Source organism: Sorex fumeus, unplaced genomic scaffold (assembly GCF_029834395.1).
Source record: "Sorex fumeus unplaced genomic scaffold, SorFum_2.1 ptg000044l, whole genome shotgun sequence".
Lineage (NCBI taxonomy): Eukaryota > Metazoa > Chordata > Mammalia > Eulipotyphla > Soricidae > Sorex > Sorex fumeus.
Genome location: NW_026606101.1, coordinates 70,054,387 through 70,071,843, shown reverse-complemented (window position 1 = coordinate 70,071,843; position 17,457 = coordinate 70,054,387). Strand labels below are relative to the sequence as shown.

The 17,457-nt window shown below is 61.3% G+C and overlaps 1 protein-coding gene across 1 annotated transcript in view; it reads right to left on the bottom strand.

Moving 5' to 3' along the window:
* Positions 1 to 17,005, bottom strand: part of SPSB4 (splA/ryanodine receptor domain and SOCS box containing 4) — a 36,595-nt gene extending 19,590 nt beyond the window's left edge. Inside the window, exon 1 of the mRNA XM_056121843.1 lies at positions 16,210 to 17,005. Within this exon, the coding sequence (XP_055977818.1) occupies positions 16,210 to 16,903 (694 nt within the window). The 5' untranslated portion in view covers positions 16,904 to 17,005. The remainder of the gene's footprint in view (positions 1 to 16,209) is intronic.
* Between the last annotated feature and the right edge of the window lie 452 nt (positions 17,006 to 17,457).

The window sequence follows — 17,457 nt, the reverse complement described above, 5'->3', positions numbered from 1 at the left end:
TGTCCTGGGTGGGCTAGAGAGCCCGACCCCATGAGATCCAGCGCTGCAGGACCTGAGGACCGCTGAGTGACCCCTGAGTGCTGGGCACCACGGCGAGAGGGGATGTCTAAATACCCCCGTACAAATAGAAGGGCCAGCAAGATAGTACAGTGGGTAGGGCGCTCGCCTTGTACATTGTAGACGGGATTTGATCTCCAGCACCACAAATGGTCCCCTGAGCACCACCAGGGGTGAGCCCTGAATGCAAAGCCAGGAGTGATCCCTGAGCACAGAGCCAGGAGTCAGCCCTGAGAATTGCTAGGTGTGGACAAAAAAAAAAAAAGAGGCAAGATAATTGAAAACCTTTGTCTGGCCAGTTCTTCCTAGGCTGGGAGAAGTTTGGTTGTGGGTGGAACAGGGAGGGGAGAATGCTGGGGGTGCAGTGGGGTGCAAACAGGAGACAAGAAAGACCCCAGGCTCTCTTCAGAGAGAGGCAATGGCGTCTGCAGGCCGGTGATGGGCTCAGTCAGCATCACTCACACCGAGCTCCAGAGATCCCGCATGGCCTGGTTCTGGTCACCAACACAGGTGGGCAAGACAGACGGTGGTTCCCGTGCGGAGAGACAGTGCAGTGGGTAGGAGGCTTGCCTTGCATTACCCCATCCCCAGCACCCCACGTGGTTCCCCGAGCACTGCCAGGAGTGATCCCTGAGGACTGATCCCGAGCACTACAGCACATGACCCACCCATCACAAGCAAGAAAGCTGCAAAAACTGACACTGGTGCCGGTTTCCTTCCCTGCAAACTGCTTTTGCCCGGAAGTTGGCCGCAGCTCAGTGCCTCTGCGGTCACGTGCTTCTTTAGGTGCAGACGCGGGAGATTGCTATGTATATATTTAACATGTGGGTTACTATGTTACCAAACGTGTAAGCAGCACCGGCTGGAAAAGACAGATAATGCAGAGCATGGAATTAGAAACCCAACCGGTCTCCATACTCTAGGAAATCTGGCAGCGGGCTCAGACGGCCGGCCAGGGCCCCTGCACAGTCCTGCTTCTCGTCCCAGGGACCGGGTCCAGCTGGCAGGGCGGCGGAAGCGGCCTGGGAACGAGGCGCGGGGTGGGCCGAGTGGCCGGAGACGCTCCCACCTCTGGCTGGGTCGCCTCTGGTCTACGGACTCGGCTGTTTTGGGGGGACCTGCTCTCAGCGGCCGCCCCAGGGCTCCTCCAGACAGGAACAGCCGAGGCGGCTCTTGATGCTGCTGCGGCTTCTACCCTGAGCATTCCTTCTTGCGCTTGTTTTTTTTCGGGGGGACCACACCCAGCGATGCCCGGGGCATCTTCCTGGCTCTGTGCTCGGGGCTCACTCCTGACGGGTCTCGGGGGGACCATGCCAGGGTGTGGGGCTCCAAGCCGGGGCTGGTCACATGCAAGGCAAGCGCCCTCCCCACTGCACGATCGCTCAGCGCCCCCGTTTCTTCAGGGGGGATTATCCTGGGAGTTTCTGTTTGCACATTTCTCCGTTCCTACGTCTGCTTCTGGGTCCTGAAACCCAGGCACGCCCTCACCCCGCCCGCATCCCGCCCAGCCCAGATTACCCAGGGGACCCCCTGCCTGAGAATACGCTTCCAGCTCCCCCGAACCTGCAGGCACAGCGGGATGGTCCCTTCTCACGGGCCAGGGAAATGGGGTGCCTGGACCCCTGCGTCATCCCTGCGCTCTGGGACGTCCCCGCCACCCCCAAACACGCCCCATCCTCGGGGCTGGCAGAGGGAAGGAGCCCCCCCCTCACTCAGCTGTCTGGGTCCTGGCCGACAACACGGCCGGCCGCATGACACTGGGCTTGCCGCGTTTCTGCCTGAGTCCCAGGCCAGCGTCTGTGTGTCCCCGTCGCCATGGTGCCGTGGGCAGAGAACACAGCTGCTGAGGCGCTCACGGCCTCACTTTTTCCGCCTCCCCGTCTCCGGAAATCCCTTCCTGCTTCCTGACCGTGGCTCTGCCTCCCCACCCATCGGGGACCCAGCGGGGACAACGTGGCCTGGCCTCGCCAAAACCCGGGCCCCTGGCTCTGATCTGGACAGGGTCCCCCTCAGCGAGCCAAGATTTGAGCACGTGGGGCCGGAGAGAGAGAGGGCACGGGGGTCAGGGTGGCTGACCGGGCCCACCCCAGCACTGCCGAGCAACTCCTGAGCACTCAGCCCTGGGCAGTGCAGGGTGGCCCCAGCGCCACCCACAGGGACACAGACCCTTCGCCCCCGAGAGGCTCCCTGGGCAGACAGGAGGCCCTTCCTTTGAATGCATGGGGGGGGGGGGGGGCGGGGTTGGAAGCCAGGACCCTGACTCTAGCCCCAGACCCCCGCCCGGTCCCCCTTTGCTCTAAGCCAATCCTGAAATCCGCCTCTCTCCTGCACGCAGGAGCCCTGGGTTCGGTCCCCGGCACCGCAAGGCTTCCCGAGCACCATGGGGAGCCACCCCTGAGCACAGAGTCAGGAGGAAACTCTGAGCAACATCAGATGTGCCTTTATAACCAGAGAACTCCACTCCAGTGCTCTCCCCTGGGACCCTGTTGTGAGCTCCAGAGCCTCAGGCAAATGTCCATGCTCAGATGCAGCCCCGGGAGTCTCCAAATCCACGGGTGACGCTGGGTGATGCTGGTGCTCCCTCGAGCAGAGGCCCCAGAACGAGAGCATGTGGAGAAGAAATGAAATGAGGCAGGAGCGGGGCTGAACACACTGCTGGAGTCAGCAAAGGCGAGGGGGAGGACGGCAGGGAGGAGCAAGAGGAGAAGGAGGAGGAAGGAGGACCAAGATGGGGAGGGAGGGAGGAGAAAGAAGAGAGAAGGGGGCCAGAGCAATAGCACAGTGGGGAGGGCGTTTGCCTTGCATGCGGCTGACCCGGGTTTGATCCCCCGTCCCCCGGAGCACCACCAGGAGTAATTCCTGAGCATTGCTGGGTGTGACCCAAAAAGCAAAAAAAAATGAAAAGAAGAGGGAGGGGAGAGAGGGGGAGGAGGGAGGAAGAGAAGGGAAAGAAATGAGAGAGAAGGAAAAGGGAGGAGGAGGGAGAGGAAGAGGGATGAAGTAGAGGAGGGAGGCAGAGGAATGTGAAGAGGAGGAGGGGGAAGAGAAAGGGAAGAAGGTAAGAGGAAAAAGGAGGGAGGGAGCAGTAGAGGCAGGAGGAGGAAGGGGAGGGAGAGGAGGAATAGGGAGGAGGGGAGGAGGGAGGAGCCTCCGGAGACCCTTCTGTGGCCCTGTGGAATGTCTCCAGCCGGTCAGGGTGTCCCTTGACTGACAGGGCAGCTGCCCCTTAGCGGCGGGCAGGGCTGGGGGGCCGGCGGCCGGCCATCTGGTTTGGGTCAGAGGTCTCCAGGGACAGGTTTGATTTATAGGCCAGGCAGCTGCCCCGGTGGCATGGGGGGCGGGGGGAGGGGGCACAGAGAGGCCAGGGTGGGGGAAGGGCAGGAGGGCCAAGTCAGGGCGACATCCCCCCAACCCCTGCTGGGAGAGAAGCAGCCAGAAGTCTCTGGGTGTGGGGAGCGTCTTCACTTGGGGACACGAGTGCTGTACGGCTGTACGGGGCCTCACAGACCCCTCTGCCACCTCCGAGGTGACCCTGAAAGACAGGCAGTGACCCCACAGCAGAAATGGACAGTGTGTCCCCCTCGACACTTGACCCCCCAGTCTTGAACCCAGGCGCTCTTGGCAGGAAGCTGGCGCCTGAGGGGTCCGTGAGAGGGCCCTGAGAGGCCCCAGGATGGCCGGGGACTGTGCTCTCCTCTGCTGGGGTCCCCCACCCCCCAGACCCTCTTCTGCCCTGAGCCCCCAGACAGAGGGTGGCTGGGCCATCTGGCTCCTGGAAATGGGGACAAGGCACCTCGGGCAGACGGAGAGGTGGGGTGCACCTGGGCCTGAAGCTTCCAGAGAAACGGGTGCCGAGAGCCTGCACCCCAGGGACAGGCTGCACCGGGCTCTGCACAGAGCACAGGTGGGCAGGGCCGGGCAGAGCACACCCTGCTCTCCTGAGGGCTGCATGGGGGGGGGGGGGTTGGTGGGGAGCACTGTGCCCCGGCTCCCTCGGAATGTGGAGGGAAAGCCCACTGGGGGAGGAGGAGGAGGGGGCGCTTGGGGCGAAACTGGACACCATGCATTTCCTGCCCCTGGGCCCAAGAGGGGGGCAGCCAGGCCCTAGCCTTTGACCTCTGCCCTGGATGTGTTTGCACATGCAGAGGAGGGGCTGGGGTCAGGCCCCAGATAGGCTCTGGGAACAGGCGGGGGCCCAGCAGTCAGCAGGGTGCCAGCATATGGCAGGGGTGAGCTGAAGTTGGGGGGAGGGAGAGCCTCCTGCCCTCATTCTCGGGACCCCAGAGCCCAGAACACCACAGAGATGCAGAATCCGGCCGCTGGTGGCAGAGCAAAGTGCAGAATATACGCGACCCCTGGGGTGAGCACGTGCCCCCCAACATCCCCCCCCCCCCCCCCGCACTTCCTCTCCCTCCCCACCAGCCAAGGGGCTGCTCCCCGGCTGACCCTTCCCCAGGCTCCTACGGTCCCCAGCAACCCCACCCCCACCTGCATTCCTGGCATACCTCTGCCAGCCGGCCTCCTCATCCTCATCCCCACCCCCACCCGGCCCAGACCCGCCTCTGCAGAACCTTCTTCCCACCCCTCCTAGCTGACTCTGGGACAAGGCAGAGGCCAGGGGGCATACCTGGGCGGCCCGGAGATTTGGGGGGTCCCTCTAGAGCTGTGGAATGTGGCGAGGTGCGGTCGGGGCCACACCCTGCCCCACTCAGGGGTTGCTCCCAGCTCTGTGCTCTGGGAGTGATCCAGAAGTGTTCAGTGGTGCTCAGGGGCCATGCGGTGCTGGGGGTCGAACCCTGGCCGCCTGTCTGCAGAGCCTGTGCTCGGCCCTGGAGCTCTCGCTCGGGGCCCCACACTAGGTTGGAACTTGGGATGAATCTCACCTCGACTGAAGTGGAAGCTGGGGGTGGGGTTCCAGCTCCATCAGCCGCACGGTCAGGGGCCTACAGGGTGGCCTTCCCCCATCCCTCCGACCTGCAATGGGGGTGCTCACCCTAAGGTGCTCACCCCTTTCTCCCGGCTCCAGTGGGGGTCGGTCTCTTAGCCATGCAGCACGGGGGGGGGGGGGGGGGGGAGGGGGGGGGAGGCGTTTCCAAACTTCACATAAGCCCCTCCAGCAAGAGAGGAGAGGCGGGCGCTCACCGAGCACAGGACCCCAGATCCCTAAATCCACCACACACACACACACACACACACACACACACACACACACACACGCAGACACACATGTGGCCATATACACAGGACACACACACAGACATGCAGATACACACACAGCCCTACACACAGGACACACACACAGACACATGCATACAGACACAGACAGAGACACACACAGGGCACACTTACACGCAGCCATACACATGGGACACATACACATAGACACGCAGACACACTCGCACATGGTCATACACCAAGGACACACACACACAGTCATGCAGACACACACACGCAGCCATACACAAAGGACACGCAGACATACACAGAGACACACACAGATACACACGCAGCCATACACAGAGACATTCACACAGACACACACACATTCAGCCACACAAAGGACACACATTCACAGACCCAGAGAGACATACACACAAACACACAGAGACACAAACCCAGACACACAAAGACATAAACACAGACAGAATAAGACACAGAGACATACAGACACACAGACACAAAGTCCCAAAAAGTCACACAGACACAGACACACAGAGATACACACACGCACCCCTTCCCCCCTGCCCCCAGCCTGACCTGCCTAGAAGCAAGGCAGGCCCTGGCCAGCCAGGTGGTCCGAGTCAAGGGGGCGTCTGGGCTGAGGGCCGCGCAGTGGACGGAGAGGGGTGGGGTGGACTCCAGGCCTGGGGCAGCGTGTGTGGCCCTGCCCAGCGGCCTGAAGGAATGAGAGCAGGAGGAATGAGTGCTGGGCTGGTGGCTGCGAGGCCCCAGGAGTTCCTGCGAGGCCCTTTGAGTCCCTTCGGCTCAAATGAAGGAAATCTCACCGTCAGCACAGCCTGCAGCAGCCCGGGGCCATGGCCAGCACCTCCTAGGGCTGCCGCTGCCCTGGACACCAGCACAACCCCAGAGAGCACTTTAGGGGAGAAACAGCCACAGACCCGGAGAGAACCGGTACCCTCTGCTATGGGGAGGCGCCCGCTGGCCAAGCCCGAGGCCCCGAGTTCCACCCCCAGAGCTGCCCACATGTGCCAAGCCGGGGCCTGGATTCAATGCCCAGGACACCCTCACCACACCCGATTAAGGCCTCTCTGGGCCCCCCGGAACCCCACCCTGCAACAGTGCCCGAGGCGCCCAAGGGGCTAATAAAGTCGAACCAAGGTCACTTCGATGGGGGTGGGGGGCTGAGTGGCGGGAAGGGGGTGTGTAGTTAGGATGTTCAGGAGTCACTCCAGGTCCCGCGCTCAGAGATCACTCCTGGTGGGCTCAGGGGACCACATAGGGTGCCGGGGATGGATGGGACCCAGGATGGCTACGTGCAAGGCGAGTGCCCTCCCCTCGGTGTTATCACTCCAGCCCCTTAGACGAGGACATTCTTATTTTTTAACTTTAGGCTTTTGGGGTCACACCCCGCGATGCTCAGGGGCTACTGCTGGCTCTGAACTCAGGAATCACTCCTGGTGATGCTCCGGGGACCTTATGGGATGTCAGGGATCAAACCCCGGTTGGCCGTGTGCAAGGCTGGTGCCCCACCTGCTCCGGCCCGACAAGGACACAGCTTCGAGCAGCTCTGGCCCTGCCCTGGCGCTGCACACGGGACAGGGAGGGGCTGCTGCCCCAGCGAGAGAAGTCTGGGGTGGGGGGCTGACTTAGTGGGCAGGGCTGTGGGGTGCTATTTATAGAGGCGCCCGCCCCCAGCGTGAGGGTCGGAGAAGCGGCCTGGAGGTATTTTCCGAGCTCCCCACTGCCAGGCTGCATCTCCTCCCAAGCAAATAAATCACGCGGGGCAGGAGCCCTGGAAGCGCCGCTGAGGACGGCCGTGACGCAGGCTGCCCCCGTGAGTTGCGGAGGCTCAGACAGCGCCTTATTAGTGTCTGGGCCGGGCGATAACTCACGCTAACCGCCGCCTGCTGCAGCAGCCCCGGGCGGGGGGAGTGGGGCACGCCCCGCACTCCAGGGCACCCACTGCAGGCTTCTGGCTCGCGGGGAGCAGCTGGGCTGGCCTGCAGCTAAGGGTGTTGGGAGAAAGCGGCCGTGGGTGCCAGGTCAGACAGCCCTTTGGCTGAGCACGGAAAACTGAGGCTGGAGGGAGATTCAAGGAAACGCAATGTGCCTGTCTGTGTGTGAGCGGGTGGGGTGCCTGAATCCTGGGGGTCATGTCTGAGGCTGTTCGATGTGTGTGTGTATGCATGTGCGTGTGTGTAAGCGGGTGGGATGTGTGAGTGCTTGGGGCCAGGTCTGAGGCGGTCTGATGTGTGTGTGTGTGCGTGTGCGTTTGTGTGTGTGCGTGTGCATGTGTGTGCATGTGTGTGTGCATGTGTGTAAGTGGGTGGGATGTGTGTGAGTGCTTGGGGCCAGGTGTGAGGCCGTTTGATGTGTGTGTGCGTGTATGTGTGTATGTGTGTGTGCATGTGTAAGCGGGTGGGGTATGTGAGTGCTGGGGGGCAGGCCTGAGGCCGTTTGGTGCCCAGCCTGTGCTGGGAGCTCCCCAGCCCCCGGTCCCAGGACTCCTCATCTGAGAAACGGGTACCAGCCCTTCCCTCAGCCCAGGATCAGAGGGCAGAAGCGCGTGTGTGCGCTTGCTGGCACCTGGGGCCCAGGTAACCCTGGGGAGCAGGCAGCTGTGTTTCCGAGAGCACGGACCCCACGGTGGCTCAACAAAGACCTGCTTCTCTTGTGGTGGCCCCTCCTTGGCGGACGACTGTGGGACTGACCAGGGTTTGCAGGCCCAGATGAGCACTGGGGCTCGAGTCCAATAAACAGAGCCATGCAGTGTAGGAGGTGGAGGAGAAGAGGGAGGGCAGGGCGCCTAGGATGGAGGGCTCTGTCGGGTGGGGTCAGGGTGCCCTGGTACTGGGCTGGGTGTTTGCTTCCCACAGAGGGACTGCACAGAGCTGGCCAGCGGGAGTCAGCCACGCTTCCCCTCCATGTGCAGGGCACGGCCCCTGGACCCCGGCAGGGACACTGTGTCCCGGGCAGCTGGGTGGGGCAGAGGCCGAGTGTCCTGCAGCGCTGTCCACACAGCTGGGCCCTTCCCAGGCGAGGGGTCAGGGCGATGGGGGTCACGGGATGGAGCCATCTCGTCTGCTGCCCGGCAGGGATGGGCCCCTCGGGGGTCTTGGGAGGCCGGGCCAGGGGGAGGAGGGGCCCCCTCAGCTCTGCCCGAGCTGCAAAGCTGACCGCACGGCCACCCTGGCCCCCCTGCACTTCCTCGTTCTGTGACTCCCTCCCCGCATCCCCCACGGCTCCTGGAGCCCCCAGCGCCCCCCTCCCTTCTTCTCGCCCAGGGGGTCTCTGGCTCTGCTTCCCCTGGCAGGCGCTGACCGTGCGCCTGTCCTCACGGCTCTCACTGGGGGTCACCCCACTCCCACCCGTAAGCCAGGGAGTCCTGCCCCCTCCGCTGGAGCCCGCCTGCAACCTTCTGCTCCCCGAGCCTGGGTGCGGCGAGCCCCCCCCCCACCTGTCTGACAACCCACCCCTGTGAGAGATGCATGTGGGCGCCCTGGTGGGGGGCACCTCTGCCCCTGAGACCCTCACAGGGAAGGATCCACCAGTCACGCTCCCTTGTGACAGACTCACAGGGTCACGGGCCTTAAGGGGACAAAGCCCCCCGCCCCGCCCCCTCTGACACGTCCCTACAGTCCCCAGTAATTGCTCTGCACCCAATGATGCCGCGTGACTAAGGCTGTCCCCGGTGCTCTGTGAGGCGCGACGGCTGATGCTCTGTTCCCCGCGGGGCCTCCTGAGCACCAGGCGCGGGCCAGGCTCTGCTTTTCACCCACCAAGCCCAAACTCTGCGGCACCGGAAATGTGCTGTTCATGGCAGGAGGGGACAGGCGGCACGCAGCGGTGCTCAGGGCTTCCTCTGTGCTCGAAGAGCAGTCCTGGTGGGGCTCGGGGCTTTCTCTGTGCTCCGGGAGCACTCCCAGTGGGGTTCAGGGGACCACATGCGGTGCCAGAGATCAAAAGAGGGTTGAACATACACAAAGCAAGCACCTGAAGTCCCCTGCTCTCTCTTCAACCCAAGGAAATTTTTTTAAAGTAAAACAGATTTGGGGCTGGAGCAATAGCCCAGAGGGTAGGGCGTTTGCCTTGCACGCGGCTGACCTGAGTTCGATTCCCAGCATCCCATGTGGTCCCCTGAGCACCACCAAGAGGAATTCCTGAGTGCAGAGCCAGGAATAACCCCTGTGCATTGCCGGGTGTCACCCAAAAAGAAAAAAAATGGGCTGGAGCGATAGCACAGCGGGCAGGGTGTTTGCCTTGCACACGGCTGACCCGGGCTTGATTCCTCCGTTCCTCTCGGAGAGCCCAGCAAGCTACTGAGAGTATCATGACCGCACGGCAGAGCCTGGCAAGCTCTCTGTGGTGTATTTGATACGCCAAAAACAGTAACAAGTCTCACAATGGAGACGTTACTGGTGCCCGCTCGAGCAAATCGATGAACAACGGGAGGACAGTGCTCCAGTGCTAATTTAAAATAAAAACCTTGGTCCACCGAAGTGTTTGGGGCCTCATTCATTTCCATTGGTGGGGTGTGGTGGTCTCTGAGCAAAGTTTTGGTGATTCAGCTAACTAGGCTGAAAGGGTCCGTCAGCTGGGCCTGGGAACCATGTGGTGCTGATATGATCGAGGGAGCTGGGCAGCCCGACGCCAGCGATGCTAGGGAGGAACCATGGAGTTGGGGGTCAAGCTCAGATCCCGAATCAGGCCATGAAAGCTCGCCCAGCCACTGTGCTGGCTCTCTGCCCCCATCCCCAGCATTCCCTAGTGAAGCCAGATCATTCCCAGACGGTCAGCAGGTGCCAGCGACAGGCACTGACTGGGCCACTGCGGCCACTTTGGGGAGCAGCACAGTAAGTCGCCCACCGCCCGCCCACGACCTCCCCGGAACCAAAGGCTGGACCTGCTTCCTTCCCGCATCGTTTCTACATGTGCAGTAACAGCACGAGGCTGTAGCCTCCCAGCCGCAGAGACGAGAAACCAGGGAAGAAACGGGATTCCAGCAGGAGCCCAAAGCACACTGATAAGACCCTCGGGTGCCGTCACGTCGGGGGACCCCAGCAGCGGCACCCGGCCCCTTACGAATCAGGTCCAGGACAGGCGGAAATAAGGTGCTGAGGGTGTTCTGGGTCACCACATCTGTGTGAAAAGGCTGCCGGGCATCTATCCCCAGGACTTAGAAACTCTCTCCAAGAGACACGCACACGCCCTGACTCACTGCTACACTCAAGGACAACAGCGAACACTCGGAACCCACCCCAGCGTCCAACGGCAGACTCCTGAAGGTGTGGTGAGTATATAAGATGGAATACTATGCAGCTGCTAATATGCCGGGGCCCTCCGCAAACAGGATGAGGATGAGAACATTCTTCGGGTCTCCAAAGAAGAATCGAAAGAGCTGTGCTTGGAGTATCACACTTCACTCAAGGGAGAGAAAGAATCTGGAGTTCCGACCTCCGTCGACGATCAAGAATCAGGGACGCTGTCTCGTTTGCCAAGGCATCGAAAATCAGATGGGCTGAACACGTAATGTGATTTGGAGATGACCGTTGGACTAGAGCCGTTACCGACTGGATTCCATGCGGTGTCAAAAGATGGCGTGGCTGCCCACCTACCAGATGGTCAGACTTCTTCATCTAGACCCTGAACGATCAGTTTGAGGCTCTTCATGTTGCTGGAGCGAACAGATGCCATTGGGCTACACTAGCATGCGACAGGGATGAATGGAGAGGTTACTGGTGCCCACTCGAGCAAATCGATGAGTAACGGGATGTCAAGTGATCAAGTGACTATGCAGCTGCAAGGAACAATGACATCACGCAATTTACTACCTGGTTGGAACTGGAAGATTGAGTGAAGTGAGCCAAAAGAAAGACAAGCACAGGGGGCTGGAACGATGACAGCACAGCCGGGAGGGCGTTTGCCTTGCATGTGGCCGACCCGGGTTCGATTCGCAGCATCCCATATGGTCCCCCAAGCACCACCAGGACACTCAAGGACACTGTCCAGTGTCCTTGCTATCATCCGGCCAGGAGTAATTCCTGAGTGCAGAGCCAGGAGGAACCCCTGAGCATCCCCGGGTGCAACCCAAAAAGGCAAGACAAGCACAGGATGACGTCACTTACCGCGGGAGATGGGATACTGGCGCAGGAAATGTGTTGTCGTAAAGGGGGGATGCCGCGATCACCCTCGACCCCAGTCTTTAGAGAGGAGGACAGAGAAGGAAAGAAGTCAAGGGGGGAAGAAGAGAGAGAGAACAGGAAGTGATGGGTGAGCAGGCATCAGGGCTTCAGTCATCCTGGTGACACAGGGGGAGGGGGGAACAGCTATGTCTGAAACACAGACTGAGAACAGGACATTGGAGCTGCAGCCACTGAACTCTGTAAGGTGCCCGTCGAGTTGGCAGGCGGGGCTGGGGTGGGGGCTGGGGGTGGGGAGGGAACATGGGACCCTGGGGGAGGGAAGAGGTCACTGGGGTGGGATTGGTGTTGAGATATATGCCTAAAACTCAGCAGTCGATAACTCTGTAAATCACAGTTGTCTAAGAAATGAATTCTTTTTCTTTTCTTTTTTTTTCCCTTTTGGGTCACACACACCCATGCTCAGGAGTTACTCCTGGCTCTGCACTCAGGAATCACTCCTGGCAGTGCTCGGGGGACCATATGGGATGCTGGGGATCGAACCCGGGTCAGCCGCATGCAAAGCAAACGCCCTACCTGCTGTGCTATCGCTCCAACCCCTAATAAATAAAATTTTTAAATAATACTCTTATCATACGGCTCCAAAAAGAGAGAAAAAAAAAACACAACTGCCATAGAATTCTAGAGGGAGCCAAGGGAATCCCCTCGTGGCAAGAAGACAAAGGGATTCCCATCACTCCTGGCTCTGCACTCAGGAATTACTCCTGGCCGTGCTAAGGGGACCATATGGGATGCCAGGGATCGAACCCGGGTCGGCGCGTGCAAAGCAAGTGCTTTCCCCCGCTGTGCTCTCTCCCCCTGGGAGAAACACTGTCTGAACCGGGGGTGCAGAGACAGAGTCCTGGGGTGGGACCCACACTGGGCGGGGCAGAGGGGAGGTCAGACTGGATCAGGGTCAAGGTCATAAGAGGCCCTTGGGTCCAGCTGTGGGGCAGACTGGGGGGACGGTCAGTCACTGACCCCCCACCCCCACCCCGAGAGACCTGGCAGAACTGGGCAGGAAGGCCATGAGGTCAGTGCTGACCAGTGGGCGGGTCCACAAGGGGACAGTGTCCTTGCTATCATCCGGCTAGAAAACGCTCCCTGGCCTTCATCAATACCAGAAGCCTTGGCTGCCCGCCAGCCTCCTGCTGAGCCCTTCCGCCAATAAATACTTGTTGGCAGATCAATTAGGCCATCTAGGAACAGCGTCTGGGAAGCGAGCTGCCCTGGCTCAACTCGAGGAAGCTAACGTGCCCACGCTGCCCCTGGCCCCCTGCCCTCCACGGGGAGCCCCCCTAGGCCTGTGGGAGGGCAGAGGAAAGGCCCAGGCTACGGGGGACCCCGAGCAGTTAGGCCCCGCCTGGCCCTACCTCACTGCGTGGCCCTAGGCAAAGCCGTGCTCTGTCTCAGACTCAATTTCCCCATCTGTGAAATGGGCACAATGACAGTAACGTTCACTCAAGGCAGTGTAGTTGGCTACCCCCCAGAATAAAATGAAATTCTCAGGGCCAGAGCAATAGGACTGTGAGTAAGGCACTTGCCTTGCAGCTGACCTCAGTTGGGTTCCGGGAATGCCATGTGGGCCCCAAGCCCTGCCAGGAGTGAGCCCTGAGTATTGCCAGGTGTGGCCTCAAAATAAAGATAAAATTAAATAAACTGAAAATTTTCCCAAGGGTGGTATCCACAAAAAGAATGACCATGGAGCTGGATAGTGCAGTGGGTAGGGCGTTTGCTCTGCCTATGGCCAATCCAAATACAAAAAGATGACCAGTATCCGCCTGCCCCCAAAGCCGCCAGATCCTCCTGGTTCCCGTCTGTCGGGGGGCTGCCCTCCCCTGCTCTAGTCACGCCCCACTCAGCACCCAAACACCCAGCACGAGGGACAAAGCTGATGTCTTCAGCCGTTGACAGTGAGCGGCTGTGGAGGAGGAATTCCGGACACCAGCCCGGGTGGATTCCAGAGCCTTCCGGCCCAGTCACACCTCACAGCTGTCCCCTGGTCACTCCCAGGGCCCCCTCCCAGGGACCCCAAGCGGGCGGGCTGTGTTTAGAAAGGAGCTCTCAGTGCCAAGGCGAGCCGGGAGCCAAAGGCTGAAGAAGCGTGTCCGGGGCGCTGGGGGAGGGAGGATGGGGCCACCCCACCCCCGCTGAGCAGTCTCTGTAGCCCCCCTTCCTAGCATTGCTACAAGCCCCTGTTCGGGGGGCTGACGCGGGTGCACGTGTATTTGCCTCAGTGTGAACCCCCAGTTATTGGCGGAGCCTTAGCCAAGGTTCAAAGCTGCTGCAAGATAAGACAAGCTGAAACTGCCAAGGTCTGGGCAGGAGAGATAGAACAAGAGGTGAGGCACTTGCTCTGCACATGGTTCTGGTGCCCAGAGACCCTGGTTCGAATCCCTACACCACACACAGTCCCTTGAGTACCACGAGGGGTCGCTCCTGAGCTCATGCCAGAGCCAGGAGGAGCCTCTAAGCTCTGCTGGGTGTGGCCCAAAAATTGGGTGTGTGTTGGATGTGGGTGGCACAGGAAACCTGTCAAAGGCTGGCTTGGGAGGCAGTCCAACAGGCTGGAGCCCCAGGCTTGGTCCTCAGGACCACATGGTCCCTGGCACCACCAGAAAGAATCAACCGCCAAACTCAGAGCCAGGGAGAAACCCCTGAGCACTGCCGGGTGTAATCCGGGTGTAATCCACAGACAAACAAACAAACAAGCAAGAAACAACAACCCCATCCAATGCTTAGAATAAAGGCTGGTGCCATGAATTCAGTAGGAAAGTGCTCCCAACGTAATCTAGGTGGGGGCAGGCTGGGTCACGGGGCAGTGTCACTTACTCCCATGATGGGTCTCATGACCTCAACACTGCCCCACTGGACCTTCCCTGCGGCTAAGCAGAGCTCAACTGTTTCCATCCCGGCCTGTCCTGTGTCCGGTGCCGGAGGACCATGGTTCTCCCCTGCCCAGAGGCCAAGCGCCCGGTTCCCACACCCCACCTGGGACCGTCACGAGCTCCAGCCCTGAGAACAGGCATTGCCGAAAGGGAGGAGTGACTGGCAGCCTTGCACAGCTCCTGCTGACCAGGCCTCTCCAGGGAGTGGCAGCCCCACTTTCCAGCACCGGAAGGTTCCAGATCTCCTGCTGCCCCTCACATGGGCCCGCAGAACTTCGAGTTACCGGATCCTTCCACTAGCAAAGGAAGCATTCGGTCTCGGGGCGCCTGAAAACCAAGCGACAGAGCTGAGCTACGGGACCAGTGCCCCAGGATCCGGGAGACCCGGTCTCTCCATGCCGACCTCTCACCAGGCACCTGCTGGCCTCTGGTCCCGGCTCCCCAGTCACCAAGCTATACCCCTGAGTTCCCCCAGCACCGCTATGCAGGGAGACCGCGATGGGTAAGACAAGGCTGCGGAGCGACTCGCCAGACTCAGACCACGGAGCTGGGGGTATGGGTAGAGGTTAGGAATGCAGCATGTGAGACACAGCAAAAACTGGCTCCAGAGCATGCGTCAGCCAGGGTCAGTGAGCAAGAGTGGGTGCTTGGGTGTGCCCCGTCACCTCGTCTGGGGGTGCCACGAGGCACCGGGGTAACAACCAGCCCAACTTGAGACACACTCCAATGACTTCAGAGATGAGACAACAGCCCAGGGCCACCTTCACCCCAGCACAGGGGGACGGGATCCAAGGCAGGTTGCAGGTGCAGGACAGCACCCTGAGAAGCCACCCTCACCGTCCATCAGCCTGGGACCAGAAGCCTCAGCAGACCAGAGGGAGGCCACCAGGCCTGACGCCAGCCCCTCTGCCGGGGCCCAAGGTCACCGTCATCTCGGGGACTTGGAAAGTGAAGTTGCTGCTCAGGACGGCTGCACGCCTCGGGGGGAGGGGTAATGGGCTGAGACCTGCACTGGCCCATGTGTCCTCTGCAGCAGCTGTCCAGCTGCACTGGACCAGGAGGGTGGGTCTGGGAGGCCCCTGTGTGCCATTCCCGCCACCGCAAACCAGTCACAAGAATCGAATACACTCACAAAGCGGGGGAAAGCACCATTGTGGGGAGAGAGAGGAGAGAAACAGGCAAGACTTAGAGCTGGGCAAGGTCGCGCCAAACCCAGATTTCTGGATCCTTTTGGAAAAGTCGAAGTCCCCACACCTTTGGGCTCCGGGGCCTGGGGAGGGGGGTGTCGGGACGTGGGGGCTCGGCCCGGAGGCTGCAGGAGATTGGAAGTAGCAGCTGTTAGGCCGCTGGGCTCACCCACCGCCTCTCAGAAACTCTCCACGGCACTGTCCCCGGTGCTGTGAGCCGGAGACCCCACCACACGCTCCCCCCGGCCCCCTTGGCATCACCTCGCCAAGCCCTCCTGAGATGCCAGCCACCGTTTCAAGCACTCGGAAACTCCACATGCAAAAACGGTCAGAGGACTAGAGCAATAGCACAACAAGGTGGGGGGGGGGGGGGGGCTGCCTTGCACGCAGCCGACCAGGTTCAATCCCTGGCATCCCATATGGTCCCCCAAGCACTGCCAGGAGTGCAGATCCCTGAGTGCAGAGCCAGGAGGAACCCCTGAGCCTCGGCAGGTAGGACCCAAAAACGAAGGACCCAAGAACAAAAACGAAACCAGTCTGCGCTCCGCAGACACCACGGTGCCGCCCTGGGGAAACTGAGGCACGGCCCAAGATCTGCCGCCAGCAAAGGCGCAACCGCCGAGAGCCAAACCCGGCAGGCTCTGCAGAGTGTCCAGCACCAAGGGGGGCCAGCCGCCGCCCCGCTCCCCCCGACCCCGGCCGCTGCCCCTCACTCACGGTCAAGGCCGTTGATGTAGCGCATGGTGACCTCGCAGTGGCCCCACACGGCGCTCACCACCGGGTACAGCTTCTTGCCCTTGAGGCCCCGGAAGGCCACGCCCAGGTACTGGCCGTCCACCACGAAGCTGAGCGTGCCCTCGTCCATGTCCAGCACCACCAGGAGCGAGTCGGGCAGCGAGAAGGCCTCCTCGGGGCCCAGGAAGGCGGGGTAGGCCACTCCGGGCCGGTTCTTGCCGTCGTGGTAGAGCTGGCTGCGGCCCAGGTCCCAGCCCCACGACTCGCAGTCGCTGCCCACCAGCGCCGTGTAGCCCACGGAGTGCAGCGGCGCGCGGGCCGTGGCCACGCCGACCACGGCGTGCGTGCCACGCTGCCGGGCGGGCCAGAGGATCTGCCAGGCGTGCAGGCCGCGCGCGTGGCCCACCTTGCCGCGGATGCCGTCGGTGCTCTGCGCCACCGGGTGCCGGTGGAACGTCAGCCGGTCGTCCTCCTTGACGAACACGTTGAGCGAGCGGTCCTCGGGGTTCCACGCGTGCCGCAGCTGCACGGCGGGCCCGGCGGCCGGCATGTCCAGCAGCTGGTCCAGCCGCGCGGGCCGGCCCGCCTCGGCGCCCCGCAGCTCGCGCTTGGCCGGCCGCAGCGCGGGCTCCCGCACCTCGGCCGACTTGAGGCTCCCGGAGAGCTTCTGGCCCATGGCTCAGGCCCGCCGGGGGACGCCACCGCGCCCGCTACCTGCGGGGAGCGCGTCGGGCCGGGTCCCCAGGTGCGCGCCGGCGCCCGCCGCTGCGTCTGCGCTGCTGCCCGCCTCCCGGGGCGAGCCAGGGTCCGAGCTCCTGCGGGCAAGCAGAGGGCCGTGCTTAGTAGCGAGATCAAGAATGACTTGATAGCAATAATCATAATGATGATGACGATGATAGCGAGATCCACGGATAAAATGAAACAATGTAACCGACTCTGGAGTCCAGAGTCAAAGAAGGTATACAAGTAAATAAGAATAGGCTTTTTCGTTTTTCTTTGTTGGGTCACACCTGGCGATGTTCGGGGGTTCCTCCTGGCTCTGCACTCAGGAGTTACTCCTGACAGTGCTGGGGATGCTGGGGGTCGAACCTGGGTGGGCCGCGTGCAAGGCAAACAACTGCCCTCCCCGCGCTACTGTCGCTCTGACCCAAGAATAGGCATTTTTAAGAGTGCATTGTACTCCTTTTGATTTTCTTACTTTACATAGGTCAAAATCATATTGTCATCACT